Below are 20,370 nucleotides of genomic sequence, written 5' to 3'. Positions count from 1 at the left end.
ATGTCCTATGAAGTTGGGATGTTAAGTAAAATATAAACAGAAACAGAATTCAGCGCTGCTGAAATCACTGAAACCCCACATTTGATTGAACAGAACGAAGAAAACAATTGGTTATTATAATTCTTATGTTTTACCCCCAAAAAATGTTTTGGATTTTATGCTAACATTAGACTGGAAATGTTATAAAATGCTTAAAGAAAACACCTGGTGTGACATCTCACAGTCAATTAGATTAGTAAAATATTGAGGATAAATTTTGATTGGGTATAAAAACAGCATTCCAGAGAGGAATGGTCTGTCTCAAGGATGGGAAGGGGCTTATATGTATTTGATCAAATATGGGGTTTCAGGCTTCATTAATTTCTGTTTTTATGTCAGGTTTGAGGGATTACGTTGTCCTTCCAGGCCGTTCTCGAAAACGCCAAGAGCTCTGAGATTTTCTGAGACTCAAGAATGAATTGATTAGATTGCAAAGGTTAAAGGCCAGGGTCATTTGGCCAAATGGTCAGCCCTTGCTTTTAAGATTTCTGCCAAGATTTCTACCATGAACACAATGCGCCACCATGATAGTATTCATTGAGGGTTCTGAGTGTCCATTGTTCTACATTAAGTTTCCTTACAGTGTGAACACATTTCACACATTTATGCACTCAAGCTATGAAGGTCATGCCTATAAAGAACATTCAACCCTTGGATGTTTTACCCTTTAATTGATTTTATAAATTAGTCACAGTCAGTATAAATTGGCTTTTTGTTTTTACAAAAAGATGACCAAAAAAAACCTCTAATGTCAAAGTGAAAACGGATTTCTATACAAAGTTATGTCAATTAAATAGAAATTTAAAGTGACTGCATAAATATTTAACCCCCTCAGATCAGTTTTTAGTAGATGCACTTTTGGCTGCAATCACAGCACTGAGATCATTCACCTTGTTGCCTTTAAATCATTTCTGTGTAGCTTTTGCTGTATGCTTCAGGTCATTGTCTCGCTGGGAAATACATCTTCTCCCAAGCTGTGGTTCTCTTGCGGACTGAATAAGACTGTCCTCCAGGATTTTCCTATATTTTCCTGCATTCATTTTACCCTCTACCTTTACAAACCTTGCTGGGCTGGCTGCTGAGAAGCATTCCCACAGCATGATGCTGCCACCCTTGTGCTTCACAGTGGGGATGGTGTGTTTGTGATGATGTGCAGTGCTTGGTGTCCGCCAAACATAGCATCTTGTTTAATGGCCAAAAAGCACCGTTTTGGTTTCAACTTTCTTCCACTTGACCATGGAGTCTCCCACATGCCTTTCGGTGAACTCTGGTCCAGATTTAATCTGAGTTTTCTTCAACAGTGGCTTTTTCTTTGCTGCCCTCATAAAGCCTTGACTGTTGGAGAACCTGGGTAACAGTTGCTGTATGCAGAGACTCTCCCATCTCAGCTGCTGAAGCTTATAACTCCTTCAGAATAGTCATAGGTATCTTGGTGGCCTCTCTCACTAGTCTCCTTGCACGGCCACTCAGTATGTGAGGACAGCCTGATCTAGACAGATTTACACACGTGCCATATTCACTCCATTTCCTGATGATGAATTTCACTGAACTCTGGGGGATGTTCAGTACCTTGGATTTTTTCCATATCCATCTCCTGACTCACACTTCTCAATAACCTTTTCTCAGAGCTGCTTGGAGTATTCTTTTGTCTTCATGGTGTAATGGTAGCCAGGAAAACTGATTAACCAGTGACTGGACCTTCCGGACACAGTTGTCTTTATACTACAATCACTTGAGACACATTCACTGCATTCAGGTAATCCCCATTCACTAATTGTGGTACTACCAGCACCAATTGGCTGGACCTCTGGCAAACTAGGTCAGACACTTTAAAGGGTGTGAATATTTATGCAGTCACTTATTCTACATTACATATTTGTATCTTATTGATATTATTTTGAGGAAATCTGTTTTCACTTGACATTAAAGGGTTCGTTTGTCCATAAAGCCAAATTACACTGACCATGATTGATTTATAAAATCAATAAAAGGGTGCAACATCCAAGCAGTTGAATACTTTTTATAGGCGCTGTAGTACTCTCTTATTAGCATAACTACTCAATTTTGGTTTTAGTAAGGATATTAAGTTATGCATTATTAGTAGTATAGTTGAAAAAACTACATGCTGGCACAATGTTTGAAGGCTTTAGACCTGCTTCGGCTCCTTGTCTGTTTCTAGGTTGACCTAAAGTTAGTTTGAGATAGCATTTTAAATATGAAATGCAGACTGAACTCCAAATCCTTCTTTAGTAGCCAAAAAGCTACCTTCACTCAGACTTTAGCCAATATTTTCTAGACTCTATGATTTATACGAATCACTACAACAAAAACCACCCTCACCCTTTTCATGACCCATTGCTGGACTTTCACAGTCCACCCTGCTGAGATATGTAACTGTCAGGTAGTAGTTCTTGTATTTACATTTAACATAACATCCCAGCTTTTTAAAATCAGAGGTTTTTAATGTGATCTGGAAATGAAGCTTCATTAGTCTGATCAACAGCCATAAAAGCTCTAATTACTGGTTTTACAACATTAACAGAGATGTGGTTCCTTCTTCGCATTGATAAAGCAGTATTCAGCGTATGTCAGCATATTTTTGTCAGTTTGCATCAGTACTTCTGTATCATTTTGCTATTTGCATCAGCATTATTATGCCTCTTTTTCTCATAGTAATTAATGGACCAGTTGAAATCTCCCAAGTCCCACATTTAGATCCTCACACAGCCACTGAAATCCACCTTTGTGAAGTGTTTCTCCATCAGCATCCTGGCCCACAGTGTCCATAATAGACCTTTTTGTTGGACCAACATATCCTCAGTCCAGACGAGTGCCACTGAATCAGAGGTCTACACACAGCCCTACAGGGAGAGAAGAAGTCCAACCTTTGCTTCTCCCATCTGAAACTAATCGGGGACCGCTGAAGGCGACTCATCTTGCTCTGCCTGGAAACTCAAGCTTGTGAAGCAGAAACAGAAGCGAAATGGATGTGATGCTTCGGCTCTGAGCCCTGGGGAGACACGAGGGCTGAGTACCGCTGTCCCGTGTTACGTGGAATCGTGGGACCCCTTCTTTCCACAGGCTGCTGGTTCTCTTCAACCGGAGAAGATTCCTCCCCCTCCTTTTTGATGGAGTTTTCTGCATCTTTTTCTGCTGGCCGTTTCCTGGATCTCTTTTCTCTTTGTCCTGGCTTCCCTTCCTTAGGTTTGTTCTTTTCTTTCCTGTAACATAAATCATGACAGAGTTGTGTCACTAAATGACTAAATTTTAGAAAATAATTTATGTTCTTATTGCTTTGGCTTGCATCTGAGTAGATGTTAAAGTCAATAATACTCAAGTGAAGAATAACGGAAAATCCCAAACTATTATAACTTTAGAGAGGACAGTGGCATAAGTAAGAATGATAGGCAGGCAAAAAACCTCATGTTGGACCCAAACCTGGGCTGCCCACTTTAAAGACAACAGACTTTGTACATTGGACACAACCCAACAAGTATCCATCTGTGGCTCACACATCTCCATGGCTGAAAAAAAGAGCAATCTCAGAGCAAACAGCACTGAAATCAAACCAGCCATGTGGTGATGATGAGGTGTATGGAAGAGAAGGATCACCGTTCTCCATCTGAGAATCGATGGTCTTATCTTCACGTTTAAGGTTTTTGAAAAAAACAATGATTTGTATCATTTTAAATGTTCACTCTGTGCACCCAACACAATAGATCCTCCAATACATTTTTCAAAGGTACCATGCATATAAAGACATCCTGGCTTTAATAGATTGATATCAATGTCTTTAATTTGTCAAAAAGAAAAAAAAGAAAAAAAACACTAGACTTTCACAATGTTGGAGAAACCTTTTAAAAAGGAGTTTAAATGTAGGCTGCAAATTTTGCACAATTCACTCTGGGTAGTGTTGTCATCTGGTTGCACTGGTCTTTGTCCTATGGAGCGTCATCCTTAAAGGTACAGTGTATGAAATTGTGAATGTTAGGAGTATTAGTGACATCTCCAAGGGTCACAGAAGTGTCTTTAAGTTAATGCAAATATTTATACACACACACACATTTATAATACACGGGGTTTCCTTAAAAGATTACTTTTGATCAATTATCAGTAAAATAAAATGACTGAAATTTGGTCATTTGCTCACAGTACTTCTTGTTTTGAATTAAGGACTTAAAACAGGCACTTTACTCTCAGGGTACTCGAGCGTCCTCCCACCACCAAAGACATGCTCATCGGTTAACTGGTGCTCAGTCAAATTGGTCTTAGGTGAGTGTGCCCTGCTTCTCGCCCAATGACAGCTTGATCAGAGCAGTGCAACATCACTTCCTGCTTTCCACTGTGACCGCATCGCCTTTTAGGGGAAAATGGGCCCTCAGATTAAATGGCGGTAGGTTAGAGAATGTCAGTGTGACTAAAAGCCATTTTGTTGTGTTTTGTGCCTCAAACAATTAAAAAGCCATAACTTACGGCATGTTTGGTTATTCTCAAATGACAAAAGAAAGTCAAAGAGGAGTTCTGTGTATTCTGGCTGAAACTAGAGAGTAAAGCGGGTAAATTTTAGACCAGTGTTGTGTTCTTAATGACTTTAAGCTAATTGCTGCTCAGCAGGAGCTGTAGTCCATCTGTCTCTGAACAGCTTTTTCACACATTCACTAACTTAATGATTCAAGTGATAAGATCCAACACACATAGGGTATGTGATGTCAGCTTATGACATCTCCAGTCACAAGATGGGACTGGTTGTCCAGTTTGATGGAGAGAGCCTGAACACACACCCATGCACATCTATAATTTCATTTATTACCTCCGCCAAGGAGGTTATGTGATTGGGTGGGGTTGTTCGTTTTCGCTTGTTTGTTAGTTTGTTAGCAACATAACGAAAAAAGCTGTGGACAGATTTTCATGAAATTTTCAGGAAATGTCAGAAATAGCATAAAGAAGAACTGATTAGATTTTGGGACTGATCTGGATCACCGTCTGGATCCAGGATTTTTTTTTAAAGAATTCTGTACTATAGGGAGATAGGGCAATGGTGGAGGTCTGCGCTGTTACTACTTTACACCAGGAGATGGCAAACATGAGTAACTTCAATCCCAGCAGCAGTTTTTGGGTGTGTTTCTATTCAAAGTTTTGGAGTTTATAGAGTTTGAAAAAGCACTTCCAGTCGAGGAGACGAGTCGGAGCGTAACAGAGAGAAAGACAGCAAATTGTAGTGAGAATACTCACAATGCTGGGAGGAATAGAGGAATATTCACCCTCTGCCATGACTTCCAGTCGTCCAGTGAGACCATGGGTGCATCTGATGGCACCCGTAGTGAAGCCAATGGTTTGCCTCACCGTGTTTCCACCCACCGGGGAGGGAGTAATCGGCAAATGCCATGGTGGGGGGCACATGGGGATGGATCCAGGAATTTTTTAAAGGATTCTTCACTATTGGGAGATAGGGCTAATGGCGGAGGTCTGCACTCTCCGAGAGCTTTTCTAGTTTCATATTGTTACGATGCTAGTATTTTTTCATATATGTCCTATATTAAATGATTATCCCTCTGGCCATTAGATTTTGGCTCTTAATAACCATTTCCCATTGACCGCCATTCATTTTTAAGGAATGTTTTCCCCCAGAAAGGCTAGGGGCTGGCATCGTTTGGACAAAGTACCCAAATGGGTTGCTCTGGTCTATGGGCACCAGCCCCCCATGACCAGAATGGGATATGCACTGTAGAAATGAATGGAAAAGGGCATTTTAGCATCTGCTTGAAGCAATCCCAGAATGTGCATGGGCACTGAAAGCAAAGCTTAAGCGCTTACGCATCCTGGGAATGCAAATGTGGAAGTGTTTTTCAGGGCGTTTCTCCCTCATTATAAGAAATTTATGAATGAGATCAAAACATCAGCGTTCTGTTCAGTAAATACACCTTATGACGTATCGTTTTTATTGAACAGAGTCCTCGACTCAAGAGTAGAAATAAAGAGAGGAGATGGGCAGAGCTGGTTTGTATTTGTCATTTTGACGTTTTGGCTGAGAGCCCCCTGGTGGCTTAATTTTTCATACTGTGTGTTCAAGAAGTACAATAGTGTTTTTAAAAGCAAGTATTTCAGTACTTTAACTCAAATAATAATTTGACCAAGCAACTTTCCAACAATGTTTGACTGAGGTTATCTATAGTTTGACTCAAATTGTAAACTTCTGTTCTTTGCCTAGGTGCTAAGTTGGTAAGGTACAATGTTTTTCATGTTAACTTTTGTGTTTCCTTCAGATGATTTTGTAAAAATACCTTCACTGCTGAGAACTTTAAAAATGGTTTGAGAAATCAGCCAAAGCAATTGAAGAGAGATGAGAAGCTCTGTCATAACATTGGGTTTATATTCAGTTAGACATACTTGAAGTTGATGATTTCAAACTTCCTCTCTCTGTAGAAGGAGCTCGTGTTCATCATGTAGAGGAGAATCATATCACACACAAACGCTCCCTGAAACAACAGAGAAATCTAGAATGAGCCTTTTTGTTGAAGATGATCATCTGTCACCCTCTAGTGGCTTTAACAAGACTCATTTCAGTCTTTTCAGCTAACATAACATAGAAAATGTACTCACTATACCCAGCAGAGCAACACCTGATCCAATGGCAATTATTGTAGGAACAATGTTGAATTTTCCAGCCTGCATAATGACAACAAGCATCATTAAATGCCTGTAACTAATAACATCATGTACTCAAACAAAGAAAGCCTAAATCTAACCGTACCTGGCCATTGACCATGATATCAAAGCGGATCCCATACACTTTGTACAAATCACGATAATTCCCACCACTTTGATCCTTGTAATATCTGGCATATCTGTAGAGGAAGAGGATATAAAAATGAAAATAAAACAAGTTAAAGAAGAAAAGAAAGGAGGTCCATTGACGGACAAATGTGTTCAATGTAAGACAGGGCACACCTGAAGTTGTATCCTGATGTGACTGAGCTGTTTAGGTTCATGTCCAAACGAGTGAAGCTGTACTCTGGGTTACAGTGTGAAGAGTCTTTGTCCAGGTCACAGTCCCACTCAATGAGAATGCCAACAGTGCCGCCCTGAGGAACCAAGACAGTGACATGTGTGTAAGTGCTCACATATGTAATCTGAGACCTTATATACACTGACTGATCACTTTATAAGGTACACCTGTTCCACTGCTCATTAGCAAAAATATGTTATCGGACAATCACACGGTAGAAACCAATGCATTTAGGCACATAGACATGGTTAAGATGGTTTGTTGAAGTTCAAATTGAGCATCAGAATGAAAAGAAGAGGAAATTCTTGAACATGCCAAGTAGCTGGTGCTTCAGAAACTGCTGATCTACTAGGATTCTCTCTCACAACCATCTCAGGGTTTACAGAAGATGGTCAGAAAACTAAATATCCAGTTAGTTGCAGTTCACTGGGCAAAAATGCCTTGTGGATGGCAGAAGTCAGCCTGGTTCAAACTAAAAGCCAACAATAACGTCAATGACAACTTGTTACAATCGAGGTATGCAGTAGAGCATTTCTGAACACACAAACGTTGAACCTTGAAGCAGATGGGCTACAGCAACAAAAAACAACAATGGGTCCCACTCCTGTCTGCTAAAAAATGGAAAGTAAGACTACAGTTCGCACAGAATTAGACAACAGACGATGGAGAAATGCTGCCTGGTTTGAAGAGTCCAGATTTCTGCTGCGACATTCAAATGATAGGGTCACAAACTTAAAAAAACGAAAGCCTGCCACACCACCAACAACCATGGCACATTCAAAGCCACTTAAATCACCTTTCTCCTCCACTCTGGTGCTCAGTTTGTACTTTAGCAAATCATCTTGACCACATGTGCAAAACTTTATGCACTGGTTGCTGCAATGTGACTGGCTGATCAAATATTTGAGCTTTTCATGCATGTATACCTGATGAAGTGGCCAGTGAAGGTGTACAGACAACTAAAGACATATGTTCATATGGTGATACTTGACGTTACAACACTTTGTACCTTAGCAGCCAGTTCCTGGAAGTCATTTCCTGTCCAGCTGACCAGATCTCCGAGGCGGAAAATGGGGCAGTATCGATTGCTCTCTTTATCAAAGGAACATTTTTTCAGATAGTTGTCGTCAGACGTTTCAAGGACGTTGGACCTAAGGGGTCAAAACAACAGACAGGCCTGGTTTCAGGAACTATAAAGTCTGGTCAATTACTTAATAATTCTCATGAGGTTTTAGATTGGCTTTTAAATTTCTCAGTCTACTGATAAAACTAACAGAGCCTTTTACAATGTCTTTTACAACAGTTGGTTTTGACCATGTTAAAGGAGAGGAGCCATTACCCTACATGACTGCTGATAAAGCACACACAACACCTCTCTGACCTTTTACTGAACTGGCTCACAAATTATATCTGAAAATCAATGTGACTCTTAACAGATCCTTATTTCATGGTTTAAATTGAAGTTTACTAATATATTTACATACAGTAGCTTTTCTGTTTTAACATGTAGATGCACACTCACTGCAAGAAAATGTTTGTATTTCTTGACAGTTGTGCAGTTCCAATTGTTAATTTGGTTATTTTGATAGAGCAAAAACAAACTTTTTATAACTTTATGTTGCATATGAGGCTGTAGTATAAAAGCGCTAGTACACATGAGGCTGTGGTGTTGCTGTATAGCTATGCCAGTATTCAGAAAACAGTGCCCCATCTTTGGTGGTATTGCTTCATTCAAATCATTATGAGTGCCAGTTCAGCTTAGTTGGTAGAGCAGGCACCCATAAACAGAGACTGCAGTCCTTGATGCACTGGCTGCAGGTTCAAATCCTGTTCAGCAGAGGTAGACCAATCTGGTCCACATTGTATCAACACTTTATTTTGCTGATTACTGATCAAATACTCAGTCTGCTAATTTGGCTTTAAGGTACCTCTTCCCTCTGCCTTTATTTTCATTCTCCACCGTCGCACAAAATGTCCTGAACACAACACAATCTGATTGGCCTGATGTCCAATCAGTACCAGCCAATCAGCACTTCAGCCTGGGTGCCACTGACACAGTGAGCATATGGCACCACTTTCTGTTTTTCTACAACATAAACAAAATGAGTTGAGCATACTTTAAAAAATATGGAAACGTGTTGCCTCAAATATAACAAGTAAACTAAACTTGACTTTTGTGAGTTCAGAAAACATGTTTATTTTATATCTGCTGCATTTACACTTACTTAATATGTCTGAGTATTAAATTATGATGTTAACTTTATTATTCTCATTGTGCAATACTAGTTTTAAATACTCATTTGAGTGTAACCCTCTATCACATGCTTTAATCTTGAACATTCATGTAACTCAAGCTAGTCCAACTTAAATGATAATAATTGAAAGGTGCACAATGAACCAGGAAGTCCTTTTCCATCATATTTATACCATCTATTGTGTATGGTGGTTAATCCCCACAGCTGGGATTTTTCTAACTGAGTCAGTAACTTCACTCATGATGAAAGTGTCTAATGCCCAAAGGTTTCTGGGAAACTCTACAGATTAAGCGGTGATTGTCAAATTATTTGAGTACAATTACAAAAATACAAAAATGTTTGAGTAATGTTAACCTAAAACTGAAATGTGTTCTATGAACTCATAAATATAGAGCTAAAATAGCTGTTTTGGATTTTTAAGTTAAAACAAACTTTATTCTCTCAACAACCTTCTACTCTTTGGTCTTACAGTGTACTGCTATTGTGTTGCTCTGTGCTGTTTTTTGTGCTGATAGAGCTGGGTATAAACTGCCTATCTTCCTTTCTATTGATAATTTCCCCCTTTTTAAAATCATTTTACTTTGCCAAATTGACTACATTTTGTAGATCATAATAACATCAGTTCCAAATATTGATTATCAGTCTTACAAAGTACTAGTGATCGTATTATATCAGCCCTTAAAAACTAATACCAGCTATATGTGATAGATTTATTTTACAATATATTTATTATATTTTTATAATAACAGTCCTGCCAAGAATGATTAAAACACAAATCAAAGCCATAATATCTAACCAACAAGCAGGAAGTTCCTGCTGAAAACCAATGCTTAAGTGCAGAAAACTGCTGTACTTCAAGTGTCCACTTGAAGCTGGCTGCAAACTCTGAGGTACTCCCGTTAAAAAGTATAAATAAACATGGTCAGAGCCTGGTACAAAAAAGAAACTTGTATCGATTGTGCATTTCTGCAAGGGGGGGGGTACTGAGTCTGACTGACAGGCGGGTGTGTAGTTGCTGTTTGCTAGGAGGCTTAAGGCCTCAGCTCTACATCTTTGCTTGTGTCTTGGATGACCAACAATTTTTTCAGAAACTATTTCCAACATTGTGACTGCCATCATTTGTCTTCAAAACTCCACTTGAGAAACCCATGGGTGATTCCACTGCGATTACGTCCATTTTTTTATACAGTCTGTTTCTGGAATAGCACTGGGATGATCCTTACACAGACAGTAAGGATAAAAAGTTATTAACATCTAATCATAATTTGTATTCTGGGCAACAGGTCTTCACCTCTGCATGGTTGCTTCCCTTAAAGCATACTTTAATAACTACATAACTGGTATGTGCATGTCAGTCAACACCACTACACACTTACACTGTAAGCAAAGAGTGAAACTAGATGTGTTACATTATAAGACGTGTAGTGTAGCTGGCTATTCCGAGTAGCAGCCAGTAGAGGGGATTTGTGTAACAGGAAAATTCTTATGAAGCAAAACCGTGTCAGGATTATTGCAGAATGAAGCAGAGATGGCTGTGTAGTCAGAATAAGATCCCAACTGATGAATTAGATCAGCTTGTGGCATCTCTTTGCCTTCCTGCACCACTTGAGTACTCATCAGCAGAGAGGTCAGCAGTACAGCTCCCTGGGCTACCCCCATCTGATCTGACACCTGTCCAGGGCACAGCCTGCTGTCAAGGACATCTCAGATGACTGTTTCACTGTCTCACTCAGTGCAATGCACAGGCTGGTATAAATAGAGACTCTCTGCACCCTAAAGTTATTTAAAGCAGCCATCGGGACACGTATATCCCTCAACACACTCAGTGGTGGGCTCTCTCATGATGAAAGCGTAAGAGCCCCAGCAATTTGCCCCACTTACAAACACTTACTTTGAGAATTCAAACTTTGGAAACCTGATGAAGTTCTTGATGTAGATGGTGAAGTTCTCCGCCTCTTTAAGTAAAGGCTCTCTAGAAGTGAAACAGACAGGCAGCTGTGTGAAGAACGAAAAAAACAAAACGAGTGGAGCTGAAAGGCTGCATTAGTAATAAATAGAAGCTGTGAAATATCTCTGTCCCAGTGGGGATCAGAGCGAGTGTCAATGTAGTGGCACAAAATGGCAAATATCCAGAGTTCTGAAAGAGAGGAGGAGGCCTCACGTGGGTCTCTTGCTGTATTCGACAGGACACCAGGCGTGAATCTCACATGTCCCAGTGCTGTTTAGACACACACCTGTCTTGATTCCTGAGAAAAAGAGAGAGAAAATTTTTTACTGGGTGCAGTTTGAGGCAAAAATGTATGGGATGACTTTGCTCAAATCTGCATAATAACATGTTTCCTATGAAAACAGGAAGCTGGGGGGGGGTAGTTATACAGAAACTATAAGTAATGACAACTGACAGCAAAAGAAAGGCACAGTCATGGATGCAGATTTTAACATTTCATTGTGAAAACCACAGAAAATGCATTATTGGGTGTGATGCTGGGTTAAATGTAAGTTAGACCCACCTAATCTAGGAAAACAAATAGTAACGTTTTCTTTTCAGTGGTACATAAAACTGTAATTAATGGGGTTTATATGGAAAGCATTTATAACATTTGTTGAAGGTAGAAGGATGTAAAACTACATGTGAAATAGCTATCACTGACAGCATTTTCTAGATTTTCAGTGATTTAACTTTGAGCAATATAATAAAACACAAATCTGTTCTAATACATTACCTATTCAGATGTTCCAGTTTTTTAACAACAAAAAAGGATATGATACGATGTAATGTGATGCAGTATGACAGAATACAATATGATAAGATGTGATGTGATGTGATATGCTGCAATGTGATGTAATATGATGTGATACAGTAATCTATGATACAGCCCCATATGTTACAAAAAACAATAGGATATCAAATGGTAAGACAGTGAGATATCATAAAATACTACACATGACATAATATGATACCATAAGACATAATACGATACGATAAGATGTATTATAATAAGATACAATACAATGCAAATAGCGCGATATGCTAAGACATGCCACGAAACGCCATGTGCAATACCATCCAATATGATATGATACAATGTGATACGATGCAATACAATAGGAAACAAAATGATACAATGTGCTGCCATGTAATGCTATGCTATGTGATGCGTTGCAGTGCAATGCTTTGTAATGAAATGCAATGCTATGCTATGCTATGCTTTGCTGTGCTATGCTATACTATGCTATGTTATACGATGCGATATGATGCTATATATTGCTATGCGTTGCTATGCTATGTATTGCTATACAATGCTATGCTTTGCTGTAATATGCTATGCTATGCTATGCTATGCAATGTGATACGATGGGCTCCTATACAACACAGTGGGGTATAATATGATGTTGTATGTAAGGTTTACATGACATATGATAAGATCCAATGTGATGCAATGCAGTGTGATTTCATGCAATATGATGTGATACAATAGTTTTTGATATATATATCTGATGAAAAACAATAGGATAAGATATGCTAAGATACAATACAATACAATATAACACAACACAGTAAGTCAAGACATGACACAACCTAATATGATACGATAAGACACAGTTACAATGTGATCCATTACTATTTGATCAGATGTATTTTCATGATGTACTGTGATTTGATGCAATATGCCATGATACAGTAGTTTACAATACGATATGATACAGTGGGGTACAATATGATATGAAAAGTTATGATATGATAAAATTCAATGTGATGTGATGTAATACAATTCGATGCAATATGATGTGATACAATAGTTTACGGTTGGAAGCAATGCAATAGGATGCAACAGTGGGCCATAAGATTTGATATGAAACTATTCCATACAGTACCATTCAATACTTTGTGATATGATACGATGGGATGCCACAGGATACGATAGGATACAATACCATTCCATACCATAGGATAAGATTTGATGGGATGTGCTATGATGTAAATTGATGCAATACAATGAGATTCAGTAGTTTATGACACAATAAGCTATGGTATGATACAGTAAGATACAATGTGATGCAGTGTAATTCAATTTGTTGTGATATAGTAACTTGCAATAAAATATGATACAGTATAAAACAATACGATACGATACGATCAATATGATAAGATACAATACGAAGTGACAAGCTACAATACGATGATGTGCAATATTATACCCTTTATTGTAACTATGAAATCTATCTTCATATTAATGACTTGACATATTAGTCTGCTTCCATTTTGTAAATAAAAAGCAACAATAAAAACAAACAGCAGGTAAATGTACATAGAGATGCATGTAAGTACAGTACTCCTCACCATTACCAGCTATCACCGCCTCCCCCTCTGGGCAGTCATCATCACTTTGACATTGTCCATCTGGTACCTTGTTACTCTGTAAGACAGAGCAAACATTACTGGAGGTAAAAGCTGGCATTTACAAACATCAGAATAAATAAAACACTGTCAAATGTTACAATTAAAGGATTTTTTTTCTTGTGTGCACTCACTTCTGCACAGAACCCCAGCCTCTGATTGGGTGTCTCTATGTAATTTGTAACTATGAAGAACACCTGCTCACCCTGCAAATAAAATTAGACACAGACAGGGAGATTGAGAGAGGCAAAGGTTAAACAAATTAGTCACCAAAGAAGTTCAATATGGTTCAATCTGTTTGGACAGATGCTGGGGCTAATGATATCCACCGAAGCTCACGCTCCTTATGGGATTATCTCTGCTGACGGGAGAGAGACTGGGAATGGATGGATGGATGGATGGATGGATGGATGGAGATGGATGGATGGATGGATGGATGGATGGAGGCATGGATGGATGGATGGAGGCATGGATGGAACTATTGATCGATCAATCATTAGATAGATAGATAGATAGATAGATAGATAGATAGATAGATAGATAGATAGATAGATAGATAGATAGATAGATAGATAGATAGATAGATAGATAGATAGATAGATAGATAGATAGACTCACACTAGGTGGTATGACGTAGTCCTCAGCACTCCACAGATGAAGGCCGGTCTCTGAGCTGTTGGTCAGAGTAACTCCTTTAAGCTTTGTGATGACGGACGTCTGGATGGCCTCCTCTCTCTCCTGGTAACCTTTCTTCATCACAAAAACCCACCTGAAAATCAATAAAAGTTATAGTTCAACATGTTATAGAGACAAATTAATAGTATGTTTTTACATGTTAAGAGAGAGTTCATTGGGTGTAACAGTCTGGCATGTGTGATTCCTCTAGTCAGACAGCCTCGTAGGTGACAGCATACACATTCTCTCATCAAGTGTGCTTAGCAGCATGCAGTAATGCTAACGTGTAATTGTATCTTAGACGACATCATAGAAAAAGCTGACTATTGCATCTCCATTGTAATAACATTGAAGGGGTGTACATCACAAGCTCATGATGATAGAGTATTTTATTGACTGACAAGGAAAACAAATATTGGCTTACAACACAGTCTATCGCCATGTAACTGAATTTGCAAAACTAGGGGCCTTTGATCAATATGAGACAATGTCATAAGCCTGTTTGTAACAGCCATCTCTTTTGTTGCCCTGGTGATACACCCGGAGGCCGCTGGTGTGGTGGGACATCTACAGCACAACCAGGGGCTGAGGGCGACCTGCCCAGATGGTACTCTAGGCCATGCTAACTATTTACATTTTTTTAAATCAAGATTAAGCTCAGAATTTTTATAGGTAAATGCAACTAATCTTCTTTTTGTTTTATTTTGAAATGCCACTGTTTTGCATTAAACTGTTTCTGTTTCATTCTGGGTTTTTGTACTGTCTTGAACTACAGGCTATTGACTTCCTGTTTGGATACAGACCTGCTTTTATTTGAAATAGAATAGGGAACTTTGGGTTGATTCAAGATTATGACATAAACTTAAAAATGAAAAAGGAACTTGTTATGAAATGAAAAGGAAATGAGGGAACAGTAAACCTAAAATAATTGATGAAAAACAGTGCAGATGATTTCTGACTTGTCCCCTGAGCTGTCTGTGAGCTTTTTAAAGTGAAATGATACATTAAGGCTGGGGTTACAGGGAGATGATGCAAAGTGCTGAACTGAACTGTAGGTGTTGCAGACAGTGTCAATACAGCAAATAATTAAAAAAAAATCCCTGCAATAATTATGGACCTTAATTACATTCTTGTCAGTGCATTAAAGTTGATGGCTCTAATAGAAAACATATTATTGAAAACTCTCATTGCACTCTTATTAATATCATTCTATTTTAAAGAAAGTCAGAATTCACTGGACAATGTATTTTCTGTGAAAATATACTGAGCAAAAATAAAAGACATATTTTACAAATAGATATGTGAAGAATCGCTGTACAGAGAGGATTTTACAGTTGGACTTAAAAGCAAAACTTTATATTTTCACTGTTTCTGACCTAAAAAACAAACCGAGTCATCAGAAGATGTGTTGATTATTTCTCTATAATTATCTTAAATACCTGAAACCACTGCCATAGGAAAGGTATTTATAAAAGGCTGCCTGAAACTGTATACTGCATAATATTACTGCTACATATCCAAACATGCATATATACTGCATGTTTCAAATCAAAATTACAGTTATTATGTATAACCTCTACTTAAAAATGTATCTCATCACTACCTCAGTGACTTTACTGTTTACAAAATTTTCTGTCCAAGCTTTACTGGTGACAAAACAATAAATTCCTTTTACTTAATAATACAGCTATGTGGTTATTTGAGTATTATTTAACATCATTTAAATCTTATTATAGGATATTTATGTGTATTTATCTATTTATTTTTGATTATTATTTTCAGGGGCTTTTTACCTTTAATGGGAAAGTACAGCTGAAGAGGGATGGGGAATATGAGGAGACAGAGTGTAAGAAGGCACGCACCAAATGGTGCAGGGACTGGGAACGCTTGTATAAGGAGCATTTTAGAAAGGCAGAGTCTCTCAGAAATAAATAAAGGGAGAGGTTCACCAATCTGAAAAAACTGATGAAAAAAAAATTGTGGAAATCTCTGTGCACAAGGGACAGAGCCAAAGGTTAATATTGGATGTTTATGATCTTCGGGCCCTCAGGTGGAACTGCATATAAAACAGACATGATTCTGTACTGGAAACCATTGCATGGGCTCAGGAACACTTCCAGGAATCATTGTCTGCCATCCACAAATGCAAGCCAAAGCTGTATCATGCAAAGAAGAAGTCACATGTGAATATAATCTAACGCAGCAGTATTGTCTGCACCAAAGCTCATTTAAAATTTACTAAGATAAAATGGAAAACTGTTCTGTGGTCACATGAATCAAAATTTGGAATTCTTTTTGCAGAGCTGAGCAGTTTACACACCTGGAAAGGCACTATCAATACTGGAGTGAAAATAGAGCAACATATGCGCCCATTCAGACAACGTCTCTTTCAGCAAAGGCCTTGCATATTTCAGTGACACAATGCTAAACCATACCACATCCATCAAAACAGCATGGCTTCACAGTAGAAGAGTCCAGGTGCTGAACTGACCCTCCTACAGTCCAGACCTTTCACCAATGGAAAATATTTGGAGCATCATGAAACAAATAATCTGGCAAAGACGCAGGACTGCGCAGCTGGACTAGAGTGGGACAACATTCCCCTCCCAAAATTCTCCTCACTTCCCTAACGTTTACAGACTGTTGTTAAACAAAGAAGGGATGCGACACAATGGTTAACCTGGCCCTGTTCCTACTCTTTTATATGTTTTTCTGCTATCAAATTCAGAATGAGCTCATATTTTTCATGAAATGGTAAAATATCTCAGTTTCAACATCTGCTCTGTAGTTTATGTTCTACTGGGAAAAATGGGTTTATGAGATTTGCAGATCATTGCATTGTTTTCATTAACATAGCGCCCCAACTTTTATGGAATTTGGGCTGTAGTATACACAAAATTACACACTATGAATTTGGAACATACAACATACTTGACGTGATGTCATATTTGTATGAACTATGGTAAAGTATACAGTCTCAGACAGCCAAAGTGATTCACAACATGCCACTAAAACAACCATTTTTTGGAATAAGGAAATTTAGAGCTAGCCTACCACTTTGTATAAAGGGGGTTAACAAATCAGCATAAACCAGAGCTCCTTATGGGGGCTTTAAATGTGGTGTTGAGTTAAAAGTATTGATGTTGCTAGATTACGGTTACCTACTCAGTTTGCTGCTAGCAGATAAAGGCTGCATTAGCCACAACTGGCAGAACAGCTGACTCTTGAATGGAACTGTTTTTGGCCAATGACTGAATGAACTAAATAGCTGTTAATGTTTTAAGCCAGGGATTCCCAGACTTTTCAGGCAATGACCCCCAAAATAACAGTGCCAGAAACAAGAGACCGTCAGTGCCACTGGAGCTGGTTGTAGCACAGAATGCTACAACCGCTGACACGCCTCAATCAACACTGGTATAAGAACAACACTAGACAACACAACATCTAAAAACCATGTTATTAATTTATAAAACTGCCATAAGAAAGGCTAGAAGCAGGATAATATCCAAGACTTTAGCACAAAGTGGACATTTATAACATTTTGTGCCATTCAACTGATTTCTTCATGTCTCTGTGTGCATCTCTAAAAAACTAAAGCAAAAAAGAAGAGGAAAAATATCAGTGTGTTGTATTTTTATTGCTGTTTATGTATGGCTTTTATTTTTGGTCATGAATACCCTTAGTGTAACAATTTCCTTTATAGTATATCAAGTGTATAATGTTAGGTCATACAGGCCATTGAGTCAAGCACTGTCATAAAACTGAGATCAGTTGATCAAGACCTCGTCAGCTGACGGCTAGCTGATTCTCTCTAAGCATGCTATTGGCTAATTGCTCTCATGCTGCCATACATAAACTGCTCTAGTCTGGCTAAGCTTTGCTGCTACCTCTGCAGGCTGCTTTGCCATCCTCCTCCACCCCAGCTCCTCCTTCATTCTGCGTCCGGCTTAATCATCGTCATTCTGTTGTCATTGATGCCTGCTCTGCTCTGGGGTTTTCACTGCTACTCTCCCTGCCTCTGGCTTTCCTTGTGGGCACAGGAGGGGCAGAAACTTTTCCTGCTTGATGCTTTTCACTTAGGTTCGTAGAAGGGCATGGGGATCCCAGAACAGCCACACTGCCACATATAAATAACAGCAGTAAGTGCAAATGAATAACTGCTAAAAGTTTTATAACCACAAATCATGTGTGTTTATGACTGATCTGAGTCTTAAAGAGCAGCACACTGCTATTACTGCTGTCCCCTGTAAACTGACATTTCAAAGATTTTACTCATTACTTGCATTTCATTGTAGATTTCAACAAATGACTGTTATTTCTCAAACTGAACTTATCTAACATAAAAGTCCTTACAGTGATGAGTAAAATATACACTTTGCAGTCATGATTTTTGGAAGGCATCGCATGACCCTTTGGGGTCCCGAGCCCCCCACTTTGGGAACACCTATTAAAAGCAATGTCTCAAGTCTACCTATCAATATTTAATGATTTCCATTGTCTTTAAATCTGAGTTTTTCTGCAATTGATTGTATATGTGACAGAAAATTACCCTTTGGTTTAAGGGCCATTTGCTAGTCAAAAGACTTAATTTGAATGTGCACTTTGGTCATGTTTATGTGCATTTTCACATATTTTTTAAACGTGGACACTAAAAATTATTTATGAAAGATAGTAGCAGATAAATCCTGAATGCAAATTTTTGTGATGTATTGTTGTAGTCCGTGTCAGAGCAGACTATAGTGACCTATAACAGTGATTTTTTAAAAACCTGGTGTTGACTGCGCTTCGTTTGAGTGGTCTATCGTGTAATAAAGTTTAGGCCTGTCGTTACAGCCTTGTTAGTTAGCGCACATCAGGCTAAGTGACGAATACATGGCACCAAAATACCACAAAGACTCAGACATGACATAGCAATAAAAATCAGTGCACATGAACATGAAAAGCCCTTCCTACAATGTAGGCTACTGCATGCCAGTGAGCACAACATGATTCTGTAGCCAGCCTACTGCCTCTAAATAATCATCTACTGTCGTGAAACAACTTTAACAAAGTTTTAAAGGTCAAAGCTGAAACTATCAGACGTCACCAAACTGTCCCTGTCACCTGCTCATCATTTCTGTCGGCGTGACATCACACACATAACTTCCTGTCTTTACAGATATATGATACATTAATGAATTAACACAAACCCAATTTGTCTAAGAGATAATATTAACATAAAATGTTCAACTTTGTCACAGCGCTGTCACTTTCACAGCAGAAACATAAAGTCACCACTTTGACGAGCTTATCTATTTATAACTTTGTGAATCACTGTCTAAACACCACTGCAGCTCACCCGATTATGTATCCGAGCACAGCCAGCTGATAGAGTCTGAATAAAATCCCGATCTTCCTGTTTTCAGCGATGACATATTTCTCCGTCTTGTAGTTGAGGAGAGAAACGAAGAAAGCTCCCCAGCCTGCCATTCCTCCCGGACGGTGAGACGCAGTGAGGCAGCAGCTCTCAGCTCATGTGAACCACTGCTTTACATGTCAGGGAGCGGGCAGAGCCATTCACACAGGGCTGTAATCCATAAACAACCATACTGTAAAACACTATAAAACACTGCTGCGAGGCAGGTGGGGAAATTTAGCCGTTATATCAGTTTCATTTTAATTGACATCAAGGTGAGGGGGCATCACAGTCTGTGGAGCAGTGGACTTCACTATGAATTCTGACCTAATGTGAAATCATATCGAGTTTATAATGGCATCTCTCTGGCGGGCATTGATATAGTATTTCATATCTGATAAATAAGTAATCATCAAATTATATTTCTTCAGGGAAACATGATTATGGTCTACAAGCAGCGCCGTACCAAGGGGTGGGTGAGTGAAAGGGGTTGCCAATATAAACTTAAAACAAAAAGTAAGGAAATTTGTGTTTGGTAAATTATTTCTTTGTTGTAACAATGCTTCTTGGCAGTAAATTTTATACCGTTGGAAAGCCTGTT

General features: G+C 38.7%; 1 protein-coding gene across 1 annotated transcript; it reads right to left on the bottom strand.

Annotated features, from left to right (window-relative positions):
• Positions 1–1,687: 1,687 nt before the first annotated feature.
• p2rx5 (purinergic receptor P2X, ligand-gated ion channel, 5) lies at positions 1,688–19,865 on the bottom strand. Its single transcript, XM_041801618.1, has 12 exons — positions 19,713–19,865; positions 14,318–14,468; positions 13,834–13,905; positions 13,643–13,718; positions 11,462–11,546; positions 11,192–11,272; positions 8,055–8,196; positions 6,988–7,121; positions 6,791–6,884; positions 6,640–6,705; positions 6,427–6,515; positions 1,688–3,260 (listed from the first exon to the last, which is right to left on the bottom strand). Exons 1-12 carry the CDS (start codon positions 19,841–19,843, stop codon positions 2,993–2,995), a joined length of 1,389 nt encoding a protein of 462 aa, XP_041657552.1. The 5' UTR covers positions 19,844–19,865; the 3' UTR covers positions 1,688–2,992.
• Between the last annotated feature and the right edge of the window lie 505 nt (positions 19,866–20,370).

This window comes from Cheilinus undulatus, linkage group 12, assembly GCF_018320785.1.
Source record: "Cheilinus undulatus linkage group 12, ASM1832078v1, whole genome shotgun sequence".
Lineage (NCBI taxonomy): Eukaryota > Metazoa > Chordata > Actinopteri > Labriformes > Labridae > Cheilinus > Cheilinus undulatus.
This window is presented reverse-complemented; position numbering and strand designations above follow the sequence as displayed.